General features: G+C 44.6%; 1 protein-coding gene across 2 annotated transcripts in view; it reads right to left on the bottom strand.

Annotated features, from left to right (window-relative positions):
* PRR14L (proline rich 14 like) overlaps nucleotides 1–22,255 on the bottom strand; it is a 45,178-nt gene extending 22,923 nt beyond the window's left edge. Inside the window, exons 1-4 of one of the 2 annotated variants that reach the window (XM_029053506.1) lie at nucleotides 22,215–22,255; nucleotides 13,571–13,647; nucleotides 9,772–10,298; nucleotides 8,423–8,498 (exon numbers count right to left, since the gene is read on the bottom strand). In XM_029053506.1, the coding sequence (XP_028909339.1) occupies nucleotides 8,423–8,498; nucleotides 9,772–10,260 (565 nt within the window). In that variant the 5' untranslated portion in view covers nucleotides 10,261–10,298; nucleotides 13,571–13,647; nucleotides 22,215–22,255. Of the gene's footprint in view, nucleotides 1–8,422; nucleotides 8,499–8,722; nucleotides 8,822–9,771; nucleotides 10,299–13,570; nucleotides 13,648–22,214 lie in introns of those variants that run through there. The other variant, XM_029053528.2, reaches the window with a different exon arrangement.
* Nucleotides 22,256–23,415: the final 1,160 nt, after the last annotated feature.

Below are 23,415 nucleotides of genomic sequence, written 5' to 3'. Positions count from 1 at the left end.
CAAGAAAAAAGAACACAAATCATTACTTCACGTCTTTTTTTTTTTTAAAAAAAAAAATAGGTTCAATTTCTTTCACTCAATTATTTACCCTTTCACATAGTTCGGTGTTTCTGCTCCCCTTTCCGCCAGGGCACAGAGGCCTAGTACTTGTGCGAAGAGAAAATAAGACAACCTCCTAAGCTGGTCCTGCATTCTGATGCCTCTACTCCTTCTGTATTTTTCCCATTCACACTGAGTGAGACATAAGGCAAGTGGGCAAGACGAGGAAGAAGGGAGGAGTCCCAACAGAAATAGGTGCACATCCTGGGTAAATGCCTTTCCAAGCTATTAAGGAGCTAACAGTAATAATAATAATGTTGGCATTTGTTAAGCGCTTACTATGGGCCGAGCACTGTTCTAAGCGCTGGGGTAGATACAGGGTAATCAGGTTGTCCCACGAGAGGGTCACAGTTAATCCCCATTTTACAGATGAGGTAATTGAGGCACAGAGAAGTTAAGTGACTTGCCCACAGTCACACAGATGACAAGTGGCAGAGCCAGGGTTGAATGGAGGAAATAAACACAAAACTATAGAAAGATAGATAAGTGTAGAAATCAGTATTTAGAGCCCGGGCTTGGGAGTCAGAAGTCATGGGTTTGAATCCCTGCTCTGCCACTTGTCAGCTGTGTGACTGTGGGCAAGTTACTTCACTTCTCTGGGCCTCAGTTACCTCATCTGTAAAATGGGGATGAAGACTGTGAGCCTCACGTGGGACAACCTGATGACCCTGTATCTACCCCAGCGCTTAGAACAGTGCTCTGCACATAGTAAGCGCTTAACAAATACCAACATTATTATTTGGAGAAGCAGCGTGGCCCAGTGGAAAGAGCAGGCTTTGGAGTCAGCGGTCATGAGTTCGAATCCTAGCTCTGCCACTTGTCAGCTGTGTGACGATGGGCAAGTCACTTAATTTCTCTGTGCCTCAGTTACCTCATCTGTAAAATGGGGATTAAGACTGTGAGCCTCACGTGGGACAACCTGATTCCCCTGTGTCTACCCCAGCGCTTAGAACAGCGCTCTGCACATAGTAAGCGCTTAACAAATACCAACATTATTATTATTTAGCTAGTAGCTCACTGTGAGCAGGGAATGTGCCCAATAATAATAATAATGTTGGTATTTGTTAAGCGCTTACTATGTGCAGAGCACTGTTCTAAGCGCTGGGGTAGACACAGGGGAATCAGGTTGTCCCACGTGGGGCTCACAGTCTTAATCCCCATTTTACAGATGAGGGAACTGAAGCACAGAGAAGTTAAGTGACTTGCCCACAGTGACACAGCTGACAAGTGGCAGAGCTGGGATTTGAACTCATGAGCCCTGACTCCAAAGCCCGTGCTCTTTGCGCCACGCCGCTTCTTCAACCTACCAACTCTGTTGTAGTGTACTCTTCCCAAGCACTTAGTACAGTGCTCTGCACAGAGTACATGCTCAATAAATTGATCGAATGATCGATAGAGAAAGAAAAGGATATGTATGTAAGTGCTTTGGGTGGTTTTGAGTATATATGCTGAGGTAAATGGAAGGACAGGGTCTGTATTTCTCTCCATGTGTCTGTCTCTTTTAACCAGATCTGTTTCTCCCTTTCCTGCCACTCTCTTCCCCCTTTTCTAAGAACCACTGTCTCTGGCCCCCTGAGCCCACTCACACCATATCTACAAGGAAATAGGTTAATAATAATATTGATGGTATTTGTTAAGTGCTTACTATATGCCAAGCACTGTACTAAGCACTGGGGTGGATATAAGCAAATCAGGTTGGGACACATTCCCTGTCGCATGTGAGGCTCACAGTCTCATCATTTTATAGATGAGGTAACTGAGGCACAGAAAAGTGAAGTGACTTGCCCACAGTCACACAGCAGCCAAGTGGCAGAGCCGGAATTAGAACCCATAACCTTCTGCCTCCCAGGCCCATGTTCTATTCACTATGCCATACTGCTTCCCATAATAATAATATTAATAATAATTATGGTATTTCTTAAGCGCTTACTATGTGCCAGGCACTGTACTAAGCATTGGGGTGGATACAGGCAAATCGGGTTGGACACAATCCCTGGCCCACATAGGGCTCACAGTCTCAATCCCCATTTTACAGATGAGGTAACTGAGGCATAGAGAAGTGAAGTGACTTGCTTAAGGTCATATAGCAGACGAGTGGCGGAGCCAGGATTAGAACCCATGGTTTTATTCATCAAGTTCATTTAAATTGTTCTATTTAATAAGGTTAGGTTGCTAATAATTTTACAAAGAATTCTGTAGTAATTTTATAGATATTAAACTGTCACATATGTGGTCCACCTACGGGGATGGCCTCAATACACCTGCTCTGAGGCCTACAGAACCCCATTTGTGCTATGAGACACCAGAGGACACTATCTGCCCTTGGAATCAGAAGGCAGAGGAAATCCTCCAAATGGAGAGTCACTGGCAAGACGGAAGAAAATAGAAGTGATTCGAGATATATGACTAATGGGTATTTTGAGGAAACCGCCAATAGTACCGAGGTTTGTTTAGCCTAGAAGTCACGGCCAAGAGGTGACAAGCGATTAGTACAGTGCTCAATAGATACGACCGATTTTCCTTCAATATGGAAAGGGTTAGTATGACAATACTTGGAGTTTTCTCCTCAGAAATGGGTTTAGATTGCACCGAGAAGGAGTTTGATTGAACACGAGGAAGAACTTCTTCATCATAAGGGTGGCAAACATTGAGATAAAAGCCCTTAGGGCATATTGTGAAGTTTCCACACTTGGACATCTAAAATTAAGTAAAAGGGTAGATAACAACCAATCCTGAATGGTTTTAGGTATTCACTTGCCTAAAGGTAAAAGGGTTAGGCTAAATGATTTTCTGTGGTTCCTTCCAGCTCTGTACTTTTATAATACCTTGGGTGGGGACGGAAGGGTGAACTTTTCCCACAGGAGGATTAGGAGAATGTGGTAGACTCTTTGAAGTGCCCAAATCCATCCATTTTTAAACGAGGTTTTATGCCAGCCCAAATGGATCTGATTTAAGAGCTTCCACTAGGTTCCAACATAAACATTTTCTTTTGCCTCAATTATTTATTTGTTTGTTGGGCAGTGATTTCCCTGAATCAATCATATTTACTGTGTGTAGAGCACTGTACTAAGTGTGTGGGAGGGTACAATATAGAGTTGGTAGTCACATTCCCTGCCCACAGTGAGCTTACAGCCTAGATGGGGAAACGGACATTAATATTAATACATTACAGATACCTACCTAAATGCTGTGGGGCTGAGGGAGAAGTGAATAAAGAGAGCAAATCAGGGCGACTCAGAATGGAGTGGGAAAAGAGGAATAAAGGATCTGCCAGTGCCCATCTGAAAGCAAATCATTTATTTTTCCCACTGTGAAACATTCTGGAATTTTCTAAATGCCTTAAGATCTGGATGTTGACTGGGACATCCAATTTCTATGTACTTTCGGCATTAGGCCTGTCTGTAAAGACAAGACTGTGAAACTGGTTGACGACAACCAGCATGATGGAGGCAAATGGACCAGCAGAATTCATTTTGAAAATGTTCAGTACCTGCTCCCAATGTAATTTACAACCGAGGTGATTCTTGAATGCAAAAATGCCAATGCACTTGGATTGGAAGCTTTCACAAAAAGTGGAGCTTGAATATGAACCTATATTTTGGGAGTCATGTTGCTGCCATGAGAACGGATTGGAAGACGGTTGCCTGGACCAGTAAGCTCTTGGTTCCTTTTAAACTGTAAACTAGTAATTATCGATAATGATAAAAACATGTCCTATATCATTTAAAATACCCTTAGGTTCTCTAGCACATGTTGCATTTTTAGAGTGTGTTCAGATTCAATAATCAATTGTATTTATTGAGCATTTACTACGTGCAGAGCACTGTAACAAGCATTGGGGAGAGTAGAATACAACAGAATGGCGTCACACAACAGATTCATGAAGTTAGAAGTAAGATTTTTGCAAAAATGGATTTGAAAGTACTCCTTTCCTACCATAAAAAGGGATCTAAAGAAGAGACTTGCAGTTCCTGACTGTGAGAACAGGAGGGGCCGTGACTCAACGGATATAAATTTAAAGTGGCCATCATTGCTTCGTAGGCTCTATTTTAATAATGATTGAATCGCAATTACCAGAATTTCATCACAGACATGACTTCTTCTTGGTTTCTTCTTAACTACTTCGTTAGAAGAGAAATGCTTTCAAGGTGGATGGGAATCAATAGCTATTTTACGAATTGTCTCTTTCGGGAAGGGTAATGAGAAGGTTGGAGAGAGGGGAATCTTCTCAGAGTTTCGTCCAGTCCAGGATGCAATATTTACATCCAGAGTCTGTTCATTAGAGATCCCGTCTTAAAAACTTTACATTCATTTCTAGTTCTGGACTCTAGTTCCTCCCCCAAAAGAGAAGAGGGACGATATCCTTACGTGAAGGATACACTTAGTTCTTTGAAAGGAATTCCAAAATGGTTATTAGACCTTTTTTTGAACTGGTGCAAGATTGAAAAGGATTGAAACAGAGCTTGATGCTAGGGACGTAGCATGACACATTGGCTTTATTCAGGTTATCAACTGCTCAATAATGCTGCACTTGTCTAGATTTAAGAGGCTGTTTTAAATATGAGATTTATCTTACAGGCCCCTTTTTCCCTAAAGGAGAAATATAATCCTATAAAAATGTATACTAAAAGTCATGATTCAAATTTGCAAATTACAGTAACTTGGGATTTCCCTACTTCACCATCCTCATTTCTGTCCCCTTGAGGTCACCCTTCACCTCAATTCTTAATTCTCTTTCTATTCCATCTTCATTATCTACTGGGCACTGTACTAGGCATTTGGAATTATTCAGTAGAAGTAAAAGATATGGCTCCCCGCCTTCCAAGTGCCAAATTCCCCATACCTGGGAAGAGAAGGGAATGGAAAATGGGGAGGAAAGAGGTGCGGGAAAGGAGAATACTAAGAGCTCTCCTTTCACAAGAACACCATTCTAATTATTTTTACTTTCATGTAAATCTTCTAGACTGTAAGCTCCTTGAGGGAAGGAGCATATGTCTACCAAGTCTGTTACACTGTCCTCTCCCAAGTGCTTAGTACACTGCTCTGCACAGTAAGCACTCGATAGATGACTAATCCAATAAATTGTTTTGATATGGCTGGGCTCCAGCTTCAAGGAAACAGCTTTAAAGTCTTTGTTTCATAACTGACTTAGAAGGAAATGGAAAATTTGAAGAGAGTGGTTTGGGAGGCTCAGCGCAATAGCCCCTTTTTATAGGCACTACTGTAGGTGGGGTGTGAAACTCAGGGTACCAATAATAATTTGAAGAAGCCACTGCCCAGAGCTGTCCAAAATGCAGCCCCATTCAACCGTAAATAAATGGTGGGTAGGCAGAAGGGGGCTCCAAGATCCCGAGAGAACTTTACCATTCTGTTGGGGACCAATCAATCACTTACTGGTATTTACTGAGCACTTAGTGCTGTACTAAGTACTTGGGAGAGTACAATACAGTAAAATTGGTAGACACATTTCCTCCTCACAAGAGATTGCATTCTAGAGGGGGAGACAGACGTTAATTTTTTTTCTTGGTATTTGTTCAGCACTTTCTATGTGCTAGGCATTGTACTAAGTGCTGGGGAAGATATGACGATCAGGTTAGACACGGTTCCCGTCCCCCATAGGGCTCACAAATTTAATTCCCATTTTACAGATGAGGTAACTGAGATCCAGAGAACTGAAATGACTTGTCCAAGGTCACACAGCAGACAAATGGCCGAAGCCAGGACTAGAACCCACATCCCTTTTACTTCCAGGCCCCTGCTTTATCCACTAGGCCAGGCTGCTTTTCGTGGACACCCCAGTAAAGTCTCATCTTTCCTATTTCAATCATCCCTCATCTGTCAATAATGGAATCTTCAGCACTGTGGATGACTGGATATTGGTTCCCAGAGTCTCTCGCTATTATTTTCTAACTCATTCTATGCTTTCTGATTCAAAGGAAAATTTCTCTATCCATCTTGATCTACACCATTTCTCTTTCCCTGGCGGTTATTTCCTAAGATACTGACTCTGAGTCCCATTCCCCCTTGTTCCTGGGGTGGTGCATACAATATTTGTGACTCCTAAGTGATCCTAGAATGAAAGTCTCTCCAGGTGAGATAAAAGGTAAAGTCTGGTCATCTTTGAAGATACATTTGCCACTGTCCTTTCCTATCACCCACATTCCCTTCCCCTCAAGGTATCAATTCCTGGGTAAAATCCAATTTTATGTTCGTTTCCCCGGTTCCTACTTCTTCTCTGTCACAACTGAGCCTGGAGAAATAGCAATCCTGACTGCCTTCTTGTTGCTAAAAGCTCTGTCTGAACCTGACTCTTACAGCAGCTGCAGCAATTCAGAATTCTGAAGGGGAAAACATCATAATGGGGTCAAGATTTGATTTTTGAAAATAAATATTAAGCCATAACACACACTTCTATTCAACTGTTATGTCCTTATACTGATCAAAATTAGTCAAGTGACCGAAACCTCTAAATAAAAATCCAAAACATATTTCAAATCTCCCACTGGAAAGGCCATCTTAGAGCCTTGATAAAGCATGGCACAGATTATATTTTCACATTGTTATGATGACCTAGAGGGGTGAAGGGAGTGTGTTCATGCTAAATTCAGGGTGGCAGCCAGTACCACTTCCAGATTTTTATGCTACTGGAGCCACCTGTTCTTCCGTTCTCAGGATTCCATGTTAGACCTGCCACGGGACAGGGAGAGCTGGGGGAGAGTGACAGAAGGCCTGGGAAAATGGCAGAAGCAATGGGAGGGGAAAAGTCTAAAAGTGCATCACAAATGGCAACAGCTGATATAGAGAGAGGCTGGAATGCCAGGCAGGATGACCTAGCGAATTTCCCTTGAGCACACGAGCTCAGAAGCCTCTATCAGGCCTCAAGAAAAGCTTAGCTCACTGTGAGAACACAAGAATTTGTACAGAGATGGGGGAAAAAGAACTCTGATCAATCTGTTAACACAGAAGAGCGAGAGCCCAAAGATAGCCAAATTATAATCTCCCTCCACAAAGTTCATTTGATCTATATGTAGCAGTCCAATTCCTGGACTTTTTTGCCTGGGGTAAGAATCAGATGGTCTGAAAGTGTCCAGAGAAAATTCTCTCTCTCTCTAGCCAAGAAGAATACTACCAGGAAAAGTGTAGACTTTCGATGTCACGCATTTCTTCAGTACAATGAATTAGAGTTCTGTAACTGGGATTAGCATCCCTTTCAGATCGGTCTTTTCAAACTAGCAGTTTAAGATTTCTAGGACAAATATATAAAGCTTTAATCAAACACTCAACAGCTCAACAATGAATCAGAGTTCTGTAATTGAGCCTACCATCCCTTTCAGATTTATCCTTTCAAACAGCATTTTAAGATTTCTAGGACAAAAATGCAAAACATTTGTCAAGCATTCAACTCAAGAGCTTTCCAATCATGCCTTAGCAATCAGCCTGCATCAGCCCTCTTGTTGACCTCTCTGCCTCCAGTCTCACCCACTCGAGTCCATAATTTCACTCAGCTGCTTGGATCATTTTTCTACAGAACTGTTCAGTTCACATTCCCCACACCTCCGGGGGTTGCTCAGCCACCTCTGCATAGAACAGAAACTCCTTGCCATAAGCTTTAAAGCACTCGACTCACCCTTTCCCCTCCTACCCTTACCTCACTGCTTTCCTAATACAACCCAGGCTGCACACTTCCGCTCCTCTAATACCACTCACCCTATGCTCATTCTTTTCTATCTCACCGCCAACCTCTAGCCCACATCCTGCCCCTGTCCTGGAACACCCTCCCTCTTCTTATCCGACAGACGATCGCACTCCCCACCTTCAAACCCTTACTAAAACCACATCCCCTCCAGGAGGCCTTCCCCAACTAAGCTTTCATTTCCTCCTCTCCCACTCCCTTCTGCATTACCCTTCCACTTGGATTTACACCCTTTAGTCACCCGTCCCTCAGCCCCACCGAATTTATGTACTTTTTCATAATTTATTTATATTAACATCTGTCTTCCCCCAGACTGTACACTCTTGTAAATAGGGAATGTGACTACCAACTCTGTTACATGTACTCTCCCAAGCTTTTAGTACAGTGCTCTACAAACAGCAAGTGCTCAGTGAAGACAACTGATTGATGAGGACGCCTTTAAGCAGGGATCACCGCACAGTGGGAATCCATTATGTCATGACTCAGGCAAGTAAGTCTTCAAATTACATTAACGATTCAAGGATCATGGTAAATATGAAGTAATTATTAATAAATGACATTAGTGCTCACTTCGTCATATGATTAAATGAGTACGAAGCGATGGAAGAGACTGTCCCGAGAAATGCATACCTTTACGCTTCAGAGGGCCTTCTGAACAGCATGTGCTTGAGAGAAATTCTGTCCTTCTTTGCATTAGAGGCTCCTCCTAAAATGAGAAGTTTGCGAGTCATATGCGTTTTCGAGGGACAGCTTAAAGCTTCGATTGATATTTTCACCTGAAGTTTCCCTGATTCAGGGAAAACTCCTGCTGCCCGATTACTGAAATGATCAGATTAGCACACCCAGACGGCAAAGGAAATCTCTTATTGAACTGAACTTATCAGCTAGTGGTACGACTAGCGAAAACTTTCCTGCGTTTCAGTTTCTTGCCTTATTTTTCCTGGATTTTCAAGTCCTCTCCCTCTTCGTATGGTTTCCTCTTCATTTTCAATCTCCCTACCTTTGAAGCGGTGGCATCTGTCTGAGCCGTCGCAAGATTCTAAAAAGAATATTCAGGGGAGATCCCGTTCTGATGAATTGTTGGCTAAGTTTATCGATCCTTCTGTTTCTGTTCCTGCAACCCATTGTTACCACTGTCTTCACTACATGCCCCCACCTAGACTGTGAGTACCAGGTGGGACAGCGACTTTGTCTGATCTATCTACCCAAGTGCCCAGTACAGTGCTTTACATATAGTAAGCGCTTAATGAGCACCATAACTAAGCTAGAAAAATGAACCAAGAACCAGAAATAAGTTCTGATGAAATACTGGGATGGTCATCTTCAACTTCCACGCATGGCTTCAAATTAACTATTTGTAAGTAAAAGAACTAAACGTACATTGCGTGAATTCTGGTCGGAAAAAGTTACCATTAGGGAATGAAAACTGATTGGAGCTAAGAGTCCAGATTCTGTTCAGGTGGCCAGGAATGGGACAACTTCAAGCAGACTTGGTGGATGAGCCATTGCTGAGAATCCCAACCATCTTGTTGCTGTGCCAACATGAGGGAAGGCAGGGTGTAAAGCACTCATATGGGGGTACGCTAATGTGTACCCTTAAAGTCCTAAATATGGACTTGATGATACTGATGCCTACTTGTTTTGTTATGCTGTCTGTCTCCCCCTTTTAGACTGTGAGCCCGTTGTTGGGCAGGGATTGTCCCTATCTGTTGCCGAATTGTACATTCCAAGCTCTTAGTACAGAGTAAGCGTTCAATAAATACGATTGAATGAATGAATGAATGAATAAGTATGGAAGTCAGGGCTTTGGTGATGCAAGAAGCAGGGAAAGAAACACTGAAACCTCCTGGGGTGACTGAGCACCCATCAAATCCTCAGGGCCTTGATCAAAGCAATACTATTTACGCTCCAATAGAAGTCTGGCCCTTGTTTGAAACCCTAAGTGTCTCCCTGGTAATATTACCAGCGCAGCACCTTACCTCATTTGAACAACACTTTTCCTCGGCATCCACGGAATGCTCTTTAAGGTGGTCCTTAGATGGGTCTTCTTTCCTGACTTTTACAATTCCAGAACCTTCATCCCACTCCCCACTATTCGGCAAATCTGGCTTCTCCATGACCCGCGTTTTGGAATCTTTACTGTCAAAGTCTCCAGAAGCCACCGGTTCTCTGGCTGTGGATTCTGCCAGCTTAGGACACCCAGCTTTGTCCCCGTGGTCCAGAGTCTCGGGTTTTTGAGCGCCATTTTTCACCAACTGAGTCTCGGGCTGCTTTGCTGGCAATTTACTGCCAGATCCTAACGGAGAGCTTGGGGCTTCAGGTTTTGCATCTGGATTAACACTTGGCTCACGCTCAGCAGGCAGCTCAGGGGAGATGCTGACAGGAAGTTCATTATACAATTCTTGTGCCACGCCAGACATGGAGGACTCAAGTGGGGCTGGCTGGGTCCCGGCTCCGGATGTCAGCATTAGAGCAGATGGTGACCACAAGACAGAGGCCTCTCACCCTGAAACAGAGCAAAAGAGAACAGAGGAGTCAGAGTTGATGTTAAAACCCAGAAAACGGTAACTTCAAATGCTGTCATGATGGTCGAAAAGAAATCTGGACATCAAAGGTGTTCGGCAGTTTTGACAGCTAGAGTCAATACTGTCTAAGCTACCCAGCAAAGACTCAGATTTTAATTCATATTTTGTCTTGCAAAATTTCTCTCCCTTGCCTCCATCTACACCTAAAAGCTGGTACATGGGGAAGAGCGACTGAAAATACTGAACACTAGTGTACAACCCATTATAAAGTAAAGGTGGAAAGTGACCCAATTTTACCTTCCTATCAGCTCTGGGCTTGTCTTAAGACATCTGCAAGAAGCTTATATTTTCCTGCAAAATAAGAGGAAAGCTTAAAGGCTCTTAGGGAGTTTGCCTCAGATACGGCTTAGCAGGGCTTAAAATATGTGCTTTTGGGGATACATGAAAGGGCAGAATCCAAGTTTCCCTGTTAGATACGATTAATCAGTCAATCAGTGGTATTTATTGAGTGCTTACTATGTCCAGAGCACTGTTCTGAGCACTTGGGAGAGTATAATACCACAGCATTAGCAGATACGTTCCCTGCCCAGAATGAGCTTACATTCTAGAGGTGAAGACAGACATCGACATGAATAAATAATTTATAATAAATTATTGAAAGATATTTACATTTGAAGTGTGGGGTTGGGGGTGGGGTGAATAACAAATGCCCAAATGTCACAGATCCAAGTACACAGACAGCACAGAAGGGAGTGCAAACCGGAGAAGAGAGGGTTTAATCAAGCAAGGCCTCATGGAGAAGATGTGACCTTAATTGTGCTTTGAAGGTGGAGAGAGTGATGATCTGGCATATTTGGGAGAGGGTTGGGGGGGAGTTCCAGGACTGTGAGTCTATGTGGGACAGGGACTGTGTCCAACCCGGTTAGCTTCTATCTACCCCAACATTTAATACAGTGCCTGGCCCATGGTAAGTACTTAGCAAATACCATAAAAAAAAAACAACAGGCTGCTCGCATTATGGTTGTTGGAAACCGGGACTCCAAACTTGGATACTTTCCCCTTTTGAGTAGGCAAGACAGCGGGGATATGGTAGTGGGAGAATTGAGGGTTATCCGCCTGCCAAACTGGGGGCCCTGTACCCATTTGGCAGTCCCCAAATGCCATGGGTCCTGGAGTGAGCACAGACTGAGCAGCTAGGATTCATGCTAGCCTGGCTGCCCAAACTAGCCAAGGGGGGAGGTGCCAATTCTGGGCCGTTTTTCTATATCTCTAAAATCTCTCTGGATGGCCTGTTGAAACCCAGGACCCTGTTTAGCTAATCCATGAGGTCAGGGGCACAAAACTCTGTTGCTCTACCTAGGAGTTCCCAGATACATAATCTTCACTGACTTAGTTTTGATTACCTTCTTGGAGGGTTGACTTCATTATCTGGGGATTTCTGGCCAAAGGCTAAACCTGGAGGACACAGGGATTTGTTTTGCAAGCCTAGACAAATCTCTCTTTTGCCGTGACAAGTGTTTTGGATTTTGTTTCCAATGCACTCTACTAAGTACATAACTCCAATTAGTCTCGGTAGAGATAGGACATTATACAATCTAAGCATAGGCTACTTTCCCCTCAACCCATATCTCCCTTATATTAGAAGCTCCCTCTAGACTGTAAGCTTGTTACGGGCAGGGAACATGTCTGCTAATTCTATTGTATTGTACTCTCCCAAGCACTTAGAATAGTGCTCTGCACATAGTACGTGTTCGATGAATACCACTGATTGATTAAAATGTGTGGTACTCAACAATGAGTTTCTATTCTAATGGCGAGGGCAGAAAATGGTAATCCAATCCATCTCTCAAAAGATTCATTTGTTCATTCAATTGCATTTATTAAGTGCTTACCCCATGAAGAGGATTGTACTAAGCACTTGGGAAAGTACAATACAATGAACAGTGACATTCCCTGCCCAATGACATTCAGTCTTGGGGGGAGACAGATATCAATACAAATAAATAAAATTACAGATATTTTCATAAGTGTTGTGGGGCTGGGCGGCGTGAAGAGCAAAGGGAGCAAGTCAGGGTGACAGAGCAGGGAGTGGGAGATGAGGAAAGTCTATATATGCCACTCTCCCCATCTTCAAAGCATTATTAAGGTCACCTCTCCTCCAGGAGCCTTTCCCTAAGTAAGCCCTCTTTTCCCCAGCTCCCTCTCCCTTTAGGATATCTATGCACTTGGATCTTTGACCTTTGGGCATCTGATATTTCACCCCGCCCTCAACCTCACAGCATTATGTACATAGCTTGAATTTATGTATTATAAATTATTTATATGAATGCCTCCCTCCCCTCCTAGACTGTTGTGGGCAGGAAATGTGTCTAACTCTGTTGTACTGTACTCTAAGTGCTTAGTACCGTGCGTTGCACACAGTAAGCACTCAGTAAATACCACTGATTGGCTGATCGATCCAAACAGTTCAAACCAAATTTTAATTCATTCTCACTCAACCTCACCTGAGGATTTATTAAGGAGACACACAGTCAAATGAGGTTTCTTTTCAGTCAGTCAAATGTACTTATTGAACGCTTACCGTGTGCAGAGCACTCTACTAAGCGCTTGGGAATAGTACAATGCAACAATGCACATTCCCTGCCCTCAACAAGCTTATAGCCTAGAGGAGCGAAGACAGACATGAATATGAATAAATAAATTACAGATATGTACATAAATGTTTTGAGGCTGGGGGAAGAACAAAGGGAGCAAGTCAGGGTGACCCAGATGGGAGTGGGAGTGGACTAAAGGAGGGCTTAGACAGGGAAAGCCTCTTGGAGGAAACGTGGAAGACAGGGAGAGTAATTATGATTATTAATCAGTATCTGCAATGTTTGGAAATCATTTTATTAATGATGATGATAATAATAATAATGCTATTTGTTAAGCACTCACTATGTGCCAAGCACTGTTCTAAGCGCTGAACACCGTTTTCTAGCTAAACTGTCCTCATGCTGATAGAAACTCAGAAAGGTTAAATTCACACAGCCAAGTGAGTGGTAAACCTAAGATGAGAATTCTAAATCCCTACATTCCTATTACTGCTTAGGCTTCTAAGTTAAATAGCTTTTCAGTGGGTCTTTGATCTTGAGCACCAGGCAACCCACCCTAAAGAAAGGGACACAATAAGGAAGGACAGCACACCCCCCCAGTTCTCCTGGAACGCCGGGGATCGCGTTCTTGAGAAATGCTACGGTAAAGGAGAACTTACCTCGAAGTTCTTTCCTCGTCTGAAGCTGTGCATGTGCGCCCGGCCCCCACATTGCCCTGGATCCAAACGGGCTCGCTCTGTCGGGAGAACGTTTTAAATTCCCTAACTGTTCCAGCCAAAATGCCGACCGTCAAGTGGCATTATGGCAGAACTGAGTAACTCTGTTTAGGTACAGCAGAGACTTTGATTGGCCTCGAGTTGGTCAAAAATCCTGGATAACTTAAGAGTGAGAGCTGACAGGCAGGGGATTTTACATAATGACGGAGAAGGCTCAAGAAAAGTCCTCCTGGGGACTTCCAGCCTGTGTAAGCTCCTTGTGGGTAGGGAAACCGGCTACTGACTCTGTTGTATTGTACTCTCGAGTGCTTAGGGCAGTATTTTGCACTCAGTGAGCGCTCAGTCAGTACCACTGATTGATTAAGCTCCTCCAATCGACTGCATTTATTGAATGCTCACTGTGCGCCGAGTACTGGACTAGGCACTTGGGAGGCAGCAATACAGCAGAGTTAGTTAGAAGAGTGATTTTGCTCATAGAAGGGCTTCAAATTCACTAAACCACAGCTCCCCGCATCTTCAATGCTCTCCTGAAATCCCATCTCCTCCAGGAGGTTCTCCCCGCTTGATTTTCTTCTCCGTGGGTAGCGTCAAATATCGCTGCATCACTCACACACACTCAAGCCCAAACACTTTTGTATATATTGATTTATGTACTCTATTTAAGCATAACAATTCAGCTATCCATCTTTCCATTCCCTTTTTCTCTTATCTGTATCCATTTGCCATTATCCTTGCTCCCTCCCTCTCTTTCAAACTGTCACATCCAAAATGTGGTTGCTAAATCCTGTTGGGTTTTCCTCCAGAAAATTTCCGGGATCCACCCTTTCCTCTCCATCCAGATGGTCGCACACCTGGTCCAGGCAGTAGTCATATATTTATGTATTTATTTTCATCCTTATTAAGTACTTACTATGTTCCAGGCACAGTACTAAACCGTGGGATTGAAACAAGCTTTTCAGGTTGGACACAGTCCCTGTCCCACGTAGGGCTCACCGTCTTAAACCCCATTGTACAGATGAGGAAACAGGCTCAGAGAAGTGAAGTGACTTGCCCAAGGTCACACAGCAGACCAGTGGCGGAGCCAAGATTAGAACCCAGGTCTTTCTGTCTCCCAGGCCCATGCTCTATCCACTAGGCCATGCTGTTTCTTATGCCTCATCTACTAGAAGCAGCGTGGCTCAGTGGAAAGAGCATGGGTTTAGGAGTCAGAGATCATGGGTTCCATTCCCGGCTCCGCCACCTGTCAGCTGTGTGACTTTGGGCAAGTCACTTAACTTCTTGGCGCCTCAGTTACCTCATCTGTAAAATGGGGATTAAAACTGTGAGCCTCACGTGGGACAAGCTAATTACCCTGTATCTACCCCAGTGCTTAGAACAGTGCTCAGCACATAGTAAGCGTTTAACAAATACTAACATTATTATTATTATATCCGATTGCTCAGATGTCTGTCTCTAGCCTCTCCCCTCTGCTGCTCAGATTATCTTTCTAAAACAATTTACATTCACCTCTGTGCTACTCAAAATCTTTCAACGATCATCCATTCATCTTTGTTTCATACAGAAAATCCTGACCATGAGCTTTGCGGCATTTCGTCAAGTTTTTCTTACCACTCATTCTCCTCTCCTTCTCTACCCTAGTCACACCCTCCATTCACCCCCAAGCTCACCTTCTCACTGGGCCTCATTCTCAACCCTCCCATCTCCGACCCTGGCCCAGGTTTTTCCGCCTGCCAGGCTCCCTCCCTGCTCAAAAACTTCTGAAATCCTTCTTTTTCAAGAGGCTTTCCCAAACATTTCTATTCTCCCCGGGACACATTCTCCCTATTATCAGCTCAGCACCACCTTAGCATTTCTGCACTCCCCACTTCTCGTCGCACTTCTGAACGTAACATTTTACATGCTCTACTTTTTGCCTGCTTAGTACAGTGCTCTGGACACAGAAAGTGCTCAATAAATGCCACAGATTGATTAACTTCACCTTAGCGAGGGCTGTGGCAGGCTGAAGGGAGGCACCTGCGGAAAGTCTTCGCCATGCCCCCGTCTTCCCAACCAGTCACCATTTTAGAGCTGTTGACATGCCAATTATAGCCCCTACAGCTCCAAATCACTCACTGGTTTTTACTGAACGCTTACTGTGTGCAGAACACTGTGCTACGTGGCTGGGAGATGACAATACAAAAGAGAAGGTATAGAGGATCCCAGATCACAAGGAGTAACTCTCACAGTATCACAATTTTTTTTATGTATCTATCTATAATACTCAATTGGCTTTACTGAGTGCAGAACACTGTACGAAGCACGTATGAGGGTTCAACAGAGTTAGAAGCTTACAATTTATTGAGGGATTTGCCCACAAAATAAATTGCAGCTAGACAGAATTAGAGAAAGGAAAGATGGATATACGGATAACAGCAGAGTCTGAAAGTTGATACGAATAGAAGCACGACGGGTGGATGAAAACGTGGAGGCGGTAGGTGGGAGGACAAGGCCAGGGGAGAAAAAATGAATCAGGGAAGGAAAGTGAATATGAAGGGCTTGAAAATGGGGAGATTTGTCATCTGGTGGACTTGAAAGTGAAGGATTTCAGGGATTTAGTAAAGACACTGAAAGTGGAGGAAAAGTACATCAAAACAGAAGGCAGCTATCCGCAAAGCACCAAATACGCATCACGATAACTACCCACTGACAATGGCAACTTAATCCCCGGCCATTTTTGTTTTGGGGAAAATAAGTTCTAAGACCTCTCCATTTTTATTCGTATGGGGGTCTATTAGGTGAAAAGTTACCAACAGTAATGGCTGCCTTTAAGGATCAGAGTCTTAAAATTTATTCACTTTGGAGGTGTTTAGGGACAGGGCTATGGTTACAAAAGCTATTTGTCAAAAGCCCCCTTATTTCATCAGTAATTCAAATCATATTTCTTGAGCCCTGTGTACAGGGCACTGTACTGTGCGTTTGGGAGAGGACACGACAATATAACAGGCACATTCCCTGCCCACAACAAGCTTACAGTCCAGAGAGGGAGACACGCTAATAACAAATAGCATAATTATTATAGAGAAGCAGCGTGGCTTAGTGGAAGGAGCCCGGGCTTGGGAGTCAGAAGTCATGGGTTCTAATCCCTGCCCCACCACTTGTCTGCTGTGTGACTTTGCACAAGTCACTTAACTTCTCTGGGCCTCACTTCCCTCATCTGTAAAATGGGGATTAAGACTGTGAGCCCCATGTGGGACAACCTGATTACCTCGTATCTACCCCAGTGCTTAGAACAGTGCTTGGCACATATTAAGCGCTTAACAAATGCCATCATCTTTATTACTATAAATTACAACTATGTACACAAGTGCTGAGGGGCTGGGGTGGTGAATAAAGAGAGCAAGTCAGGACGACACAGAAGGGTGTGGGAAAAGAAGAAATGAGGGCTTAGTCAGGGAGGCCCTCTTGGAGATGTGCTTTCAGTAAGACTTTGAAGGTGGGTAGAATAATTGTCGGTCGGATATGAAAAGGAAGGGCATTCCAGAACAGAGGTAGGATGTGGACGAGGTCAGCAGCGAGATACAGATGAGATTGAGGTTTAGTGAGTACGTTGGTACTAGAGGAGCAAAGTATGCGAGCTGGAAGAAGGGAGAGTAGCGAGGTGACATAGGAGGAGACGAGGTGACTGAGTACTTTAAAGCTGATGGTGAGGAGTTTTTGTTTGATGTGGAGGTGGATAGACAACTACTGGAGGTTCTTGAGGAGTGGGAAAACTTGGCCTGAACCTTTCTGTAGAAAAATGATCTGGACAGCAGAGTGTAGTATGGACTGGAGAAGGGAGAGAGAGGAGGCAGGGCAGTCAGCAAGGAGGCTCATACAATAATCAAGGCAGGACAGGATAAGTGCTTGGTTTAACGGGGTAGCCGTTTGGACGAAGAGGAACGGACAGATTTTAACGATGCTGTGAAGGTTGAACTGACAGAATTTAGTGACAGACTGAATACGTGGGTTGGATGAGTGAGAGGAGTCAAGAATAACGTTAGTGAGACAGGAAGGATGGTGGTGTTGTCTATCGCGATGAGAGAGTCAAGGAGAGGACAGGGTTTGGGTGGGAAGACAAAGGAGTTTCTATTTTGGCCATGCTTAGTTTGAGGTGATGGCAGGACATCCAAGTAGAGATGTCCTTGAAGGCAGGAGGAAATGCAAAACTGCAGAGAGGGAGAGAGATCAGGGCTGGAGATGTGGATTTGGGTATCATCTGCACAGATGTGGTAGCTGAGGTTCATTCATTAATAGTATTTATTGAGCGCTTACTATGTGCAGAGCACTGTACTAAGAGCTTGGAATGGACAAATCGGTACCAGATAGAGACAGTCCCTGCCCTTTGACGGGCTCACAGTCTAATCGGGGGGGACGGACAGACAAGAACAATGGCAATAAATAGAATCTAGGGGATGAACATCTCATTAAAACAATAGCAAATAAATAGAATCAAGAGCAAACAAATAGAATCAAGAGCAAATAAATAGAATCAAGTTGAGGTCATGTGAGCGAATGAGATCTCCAAGGGAATGAGTGTAGATGGAGAATAGAAGGGGACCCAGAACTGAACCTTGAGGGACCCCCATAGTTAGGGGATGGGAGGCAGAGGAGGAGTCCATGAAAGAGAAGAATGGATGGCCACAGAGATAAGAGCCGAACCGGAAGAGGACAGTGTCAGTGAAGCCGAGGACGGATAACGTATCCAGGAGAAGGGGGTAATCAACAGTGTCGAAGGCAGTTGAGAGGTCGAGGATTAGGAATGAGTAGAGGCCACTGGATTTGGGCAAGAAGAAATCATCTGTGACCTGCGAAAGGGTGGTTTCTGTGAAGGGGACGGAAGCCAGACTGGAGGGGGCTCAAGGAGAAAACTGGAGGAGAGGAACTTGAGATAGAGGGTGTAGACAACTCGCTTAAGGGGAGGAACGGTATGTGGGAGATGGGGTAATTAGTGGAGGGAGCTGTGCAGTCAAGGGAGGGTTTTTTTTAGGATGGGGGAGATGTGAGCATGTTTAAAAGCAGTAGGGAAGAAGTCATTGGAAAGGAAACAGTTGAAGATGGCGGTCAGGGAGGGGGCAAGTTTTTAGATAAGATGCAAAGGGATGGAGTAGGATGTGCAGGTGGAAGGGGTGGATTTTGAGAGAAGGCAGATCTCCTCTTGAGATACTGCTGGGAAGGATGGGAGAGATGAAGAAGGGGCATGAGGAGGAAGGGACTGGAAAGGAGCAGGGGAGATTTTAGGAGGATCATGCCTGAGGGTTTCAATTTTTCCAATAAAATAGGTAGCCAGGTCATTAGGGGCAAGGGTTGGGGGGGGTAGGAGGACAGGGGGCTTGAGGAAGGAGTTAAGCATCTAGAGCAACTGGGAAGGGTAATGGGCAGGGCTGTCAATAACAATGAAAAAATAATTTTGCTGGGCAGAGTTAAAGCCCGTAAGGATGAACGTGGGGTGGATGAGGTCAGACTGATATATAGATTTCCGCCAGCAGTGCTGTGCGGCTCAGGCACTGGAGCGAAGGAAGTGGACTGTGGGTTAGTGGTACGAGATTGACGAAGGGATGGGGGGAAAGTGTGTTGAGTTCAGCAGAGAAAGTGGTGCCGAGAGTGTCCATTTGGTCATCGTGGGAAGGTAGTTTGGGTATGGAGGCTAAGTGGGGCATGATGACTTGAGGAAATTGGATGGGGTCAAAAAATTAGAGGTCTCTGTGGGGGAAGAGGACAGATTTGCGAGGAGGAGGTGTGTGGGAGAGAAGCCAGATGAGGAGGTCGTGGTCAGATATTTACCTACTTCACACAGTGATTCCCCACTACTATCAAAAGGGAATTACAGGCCATTTTATAAACATTAAACAAATCCTCTCAATCTCGTATTTGTTTTCAGCCAAAAGACCTATGGAGCTATACAAAAACTGCAGCAGCTCACAAATCCTATTGGAAAGGATTGTGGCTTTGATGTTAATAAGATGTGTGGAGGGTTCAGACACTGAAAACTGCTCCAAAACACCAACCCTTCAGATGCCACTCATAGTTTCCAGTCCACCGTCTTAAATTCTATACTCCCCTTCTTTCATTTTACTCTTTGAAGTCATCTCCCTCCTACTTGGCTCTCTCTTCTCTGTCCCCAACTTTTCTTGGGAGTTTCCTATGGTGGCAATGGAAAGCATCTCGTAGGACGGGCAGAAGCCACCCTCAAATTTAGGTAACCAATTCTAGTACAAGATTAACCAACACAAATAATAAAATAAACTATGTGCAGCTGTATAGAGTCATACACCAGTCCATGGCAGACTAGGTAGGGTGGGACCTTAGAGTCCTGATGTAAGCTACATGAGGGCAGGGATAGCATCAACCAACTCTACTGTATTGTACTCTCCTAGATGCTTAGTACAGTGTTTTGCACCCAGCAAGAGCTCAATAAACACCACTGAATGACTGACTGATGTCAAAGTCACTATTGCCTAATACTGACCCGTTCACTTTATGATCATAAAATGAACTTATAATAATCAGAATTATGGTATTTGTTAAGCGCTTACTGTGTGCCAAGCATCGTTCTAAGCGCTGGGGTAGATACAAGGTAATCAGGTTGTCCCACGTGGGGCTCACAGTCTTAATCCCCATTTTACAGATGAGGGACCTGAGGCACAGAGAAGTGAAGTGGCTTGTGCAGTCACACAGCAGACAAGTGGCAGGGCCGGAATTCGAACCCACGACCTCTGACTCCCAGCCTGGGCTCTTTCCACTAAGCCACGCTGTTTCTCTGCTGCTTAATAAACCAAATGAAAAAATGTTCACGATGGTCAAGCCCTCAATAGCTGGGCCTTGACTCTAAACAGAGAAACAGGGGAAAGGGGTGCATCTCCTCAGGATTTAGGTAAGTTGAAGATGAAACTGCTATTCCCCAAAGGAACTGGAAGGAGAAATTTCCAAAGAAGTACTTCAAACAACTGAAGTTGGAAAAGAGATCCAATAACTTAGTAGGATGCTTAGTACAGTGCTCTGCACATAGTAAGCGCTCAATAAATACTATTGAATGAATGAATGAACTTAATTAGGAGAATGTGAAGTGTGGGAAATCTGATTTTCCATAAGGCGCAGATGGAGGGAAGGAAGGGAGGAAGGAGGGAAGGAGTGGAAGGAAGGAGTGTGGCCTAGTGGAAAGAGCAGGAACCTGGGAGTGAGAAGACTTGGGTTCTAATCCCCACTCCTCCACTTGTCTGCTGTGTGATCTTGGGCAACTCACTTTACTTTCCTGTGCCTCAGTTACCTCATCTGTAAAATGGGAATGAAGACTGTGAGCTCTATGTGGGACAAAGATTGAGTCCAACCTGATTAGCTCACCTCCTCCAAGAGGCCTTCCCAGACTGAGCTGCCTCCTTTTCCCTCGGCTCCCCCTCTGCCCCTCCCCCTTAACCCCTTCACCTTCCCTCAGCTAAGCCCCCTTTCCCTCTGCTCCTCCCCCTACTCCTCCCCTCAGCACTGTGCTCATTTGTATATATTATTTATTACCCTAGTTGTTTTGTTAATGAGGTGTACATCCCCTTGATTCTATTTATTGTGATAATGTTGTCTTGTTTTCCTTCTGTTATGCTCTGTCCGTCTCCCCCGATTAGACTGTGAGCCCGTCATTGGGCAGGGATTGTCTCTATCTGTTGCCGAATTGGACATTCCAAGCGCTTAGTACAGTGCTCTGCACATAGTAAGCGCTCAATACTACTGAATGAATTAACCTGTATCTACCCCAGCGCTTAGTACTGTACCTGGCACATAAGACAGGCCTGGGACTCAGAGACTCTGGGTTCTACTCCCAGCTCTGCCACTTGTCTGCTGGGTGACCTGGGCAAGTCACTTAACTTCTCAGTGTCTTAGTTGACTCAGCTGTAAAATTCATTCAACAGTATTTACTGAGCACTTACTATGTGCAGAGCACTGTACTAAGCGCTTGGAATGTACAAATCAGTAACAGAGACAGTCCCTGCCCTTTGATGGACTTACGGTCTAATCGGGGGAGACGGACAGACAAGGACAATAGCAATAAATAGAATCAAGGGGATGAACATCTCATTAAAACAAGAGCAAATAAATAAAATGGGAATTCACTGCCCATTGTCCTTCCTACTTAGGCTCTGGATCCCAGAAAGGACAGGGACTGTATCTGACTTGCTTTTTTGGTACCTACTCCAGTACTCAGTACCATAACCGGCACCTAGTATGCACTTAAATATCACAATTATTATTATTTTAGGAGCAGATAAGTCTTATTTCTCTGTACAAAGATCTGCCTCTCACCTCTTGAAACTCAGGGTGGAGTTTCTTTTCGTCTCGTTGTAAAGGGTCACTTCTCCCTGGACACGAGTAGGGTGCCCTCCTTATCGTTTATTGAATGAAAGAGGGGGACAAGGGTGTAGGGGGAAAATCCCTCCTTTCTCTTTTAAAAGGGGAAAGTCCCTCCTCTCTTTGCCTGGGAGGAATCCTGACAACTTTCCCCTCTCAAAAATAGGCGGCTCCTCCACTTGTCTGCTGTGTGACCTTGGCCAAATCCCTTCACTTCTCTGTGCCTCAGTCACCTCACCTGTAAAACGAGAAGCGACGTCGTTTAGTGGAAAGAGCCCGGGCCTGCGAGTCAGAAGTCGTGGGTTCTAATCCCGGGTCGGCCGCTTGTCAGCTGTGTGACCCTGGGTAAGTCACTTCACTTCTCTGGGCCTCAGTTCCCTCATCTGTAAAATGGGGATGAAGACTGTGAGCCCCACGAGGGACAACGTGATGACCTTCCCCCAGTGCACAGAACAGTGCTTGGCACCTAGTAAGTGCTTAACAAATACTATCATTATTATTATTATTATTATTAAAACGGGGGTTGAGGCTGTGAGCCTAATTCAATTATTCATTCCATCATATTTACTGAGCATTTACTGTGAGCAGAGCACTGTACTAAGCGCTCGGAAAGTCCAGTTTGGCAACAGAGAGAGAAAATCCCTGCCCAACAATGGGCTCACAGTCTCAAAGGGGGAGGCAGACAACAAACCGAAACAAGTAGACAGGCATCCCTACCATCAGAATAGATAAATAGAACCATAGATAAAGGCACATCATGAATATAATAAGCAGAGCAATAAATATATACAAATTTGAGAAGCAGCATGGCTTAGTGGAAAGAGCACGCGCTTGGGAGTCAGGGGGTCGTGGGTTCTAATTCCGCCTCCGCCACTTTCATTCATTCATTCATTCAATAGTATTTATTGAGCGCTTACTATGGGCAGAGCACTGTACTAAGTGCTTGGAATGAACAAGTCGGCAACAGATAGAGACGGTCCCTCCCTTTTGACGGGCGCACAGTCTAATCGGGGGAGACAGACAGATAAGAACAATGGCAATAAATAGAGTCAAGTGGAAGAACATCTCGTAAAAAACAATGGCGACTAAATAGAATCGAGGCGATGTACAATTCATTAACAAAATAAATAGGGTAATGAAAATATAGACAGTTGAGCAGACGAGTACAGTGCTGAGGGGATGGGAAGGGAGACGGGGAGGAGCAGAGGGAAAGGGGGGAGAAGAGGGTTTAGCTGCGGAGAGGTGAAGGGGGGTAGAGGGAGCAGAGGGAAAAGGGGAGCTCTGTCTGGGAAGGCCTCTTGGACGAGGTGAGTTTTAAGTAGGGTTTTGAAGAGGGGAAGAGAATCAGTTTGGCGGAGGTGAGGAGGGAGGGCGTTCCGGGACCGCGGGAGGATGCGGCCCGGGGGTCGACGGCGGGACGGGCGAGACCGAGGGACGGC

Source organism: Ornithorhynchus anatinus, chromosome 2 (assembly GCF_004115215.2).
Source record: "Ornithorhynchus anatinus isolate Pmale09 chromosome 2, mOrnAna1.pri.v4, whole genome shotgun sequence".
Classification (NCBI taxonomy): Eukaryota; Metazoa; Chordata; class Mammalia; order Monotremata; family Ornithorhynchidae; genus Ornithorhynchus; species Ornithorhynchus anatinus.
This window is presented reverse-complemented; position numbering and strand designations above follow the sequence as displayed.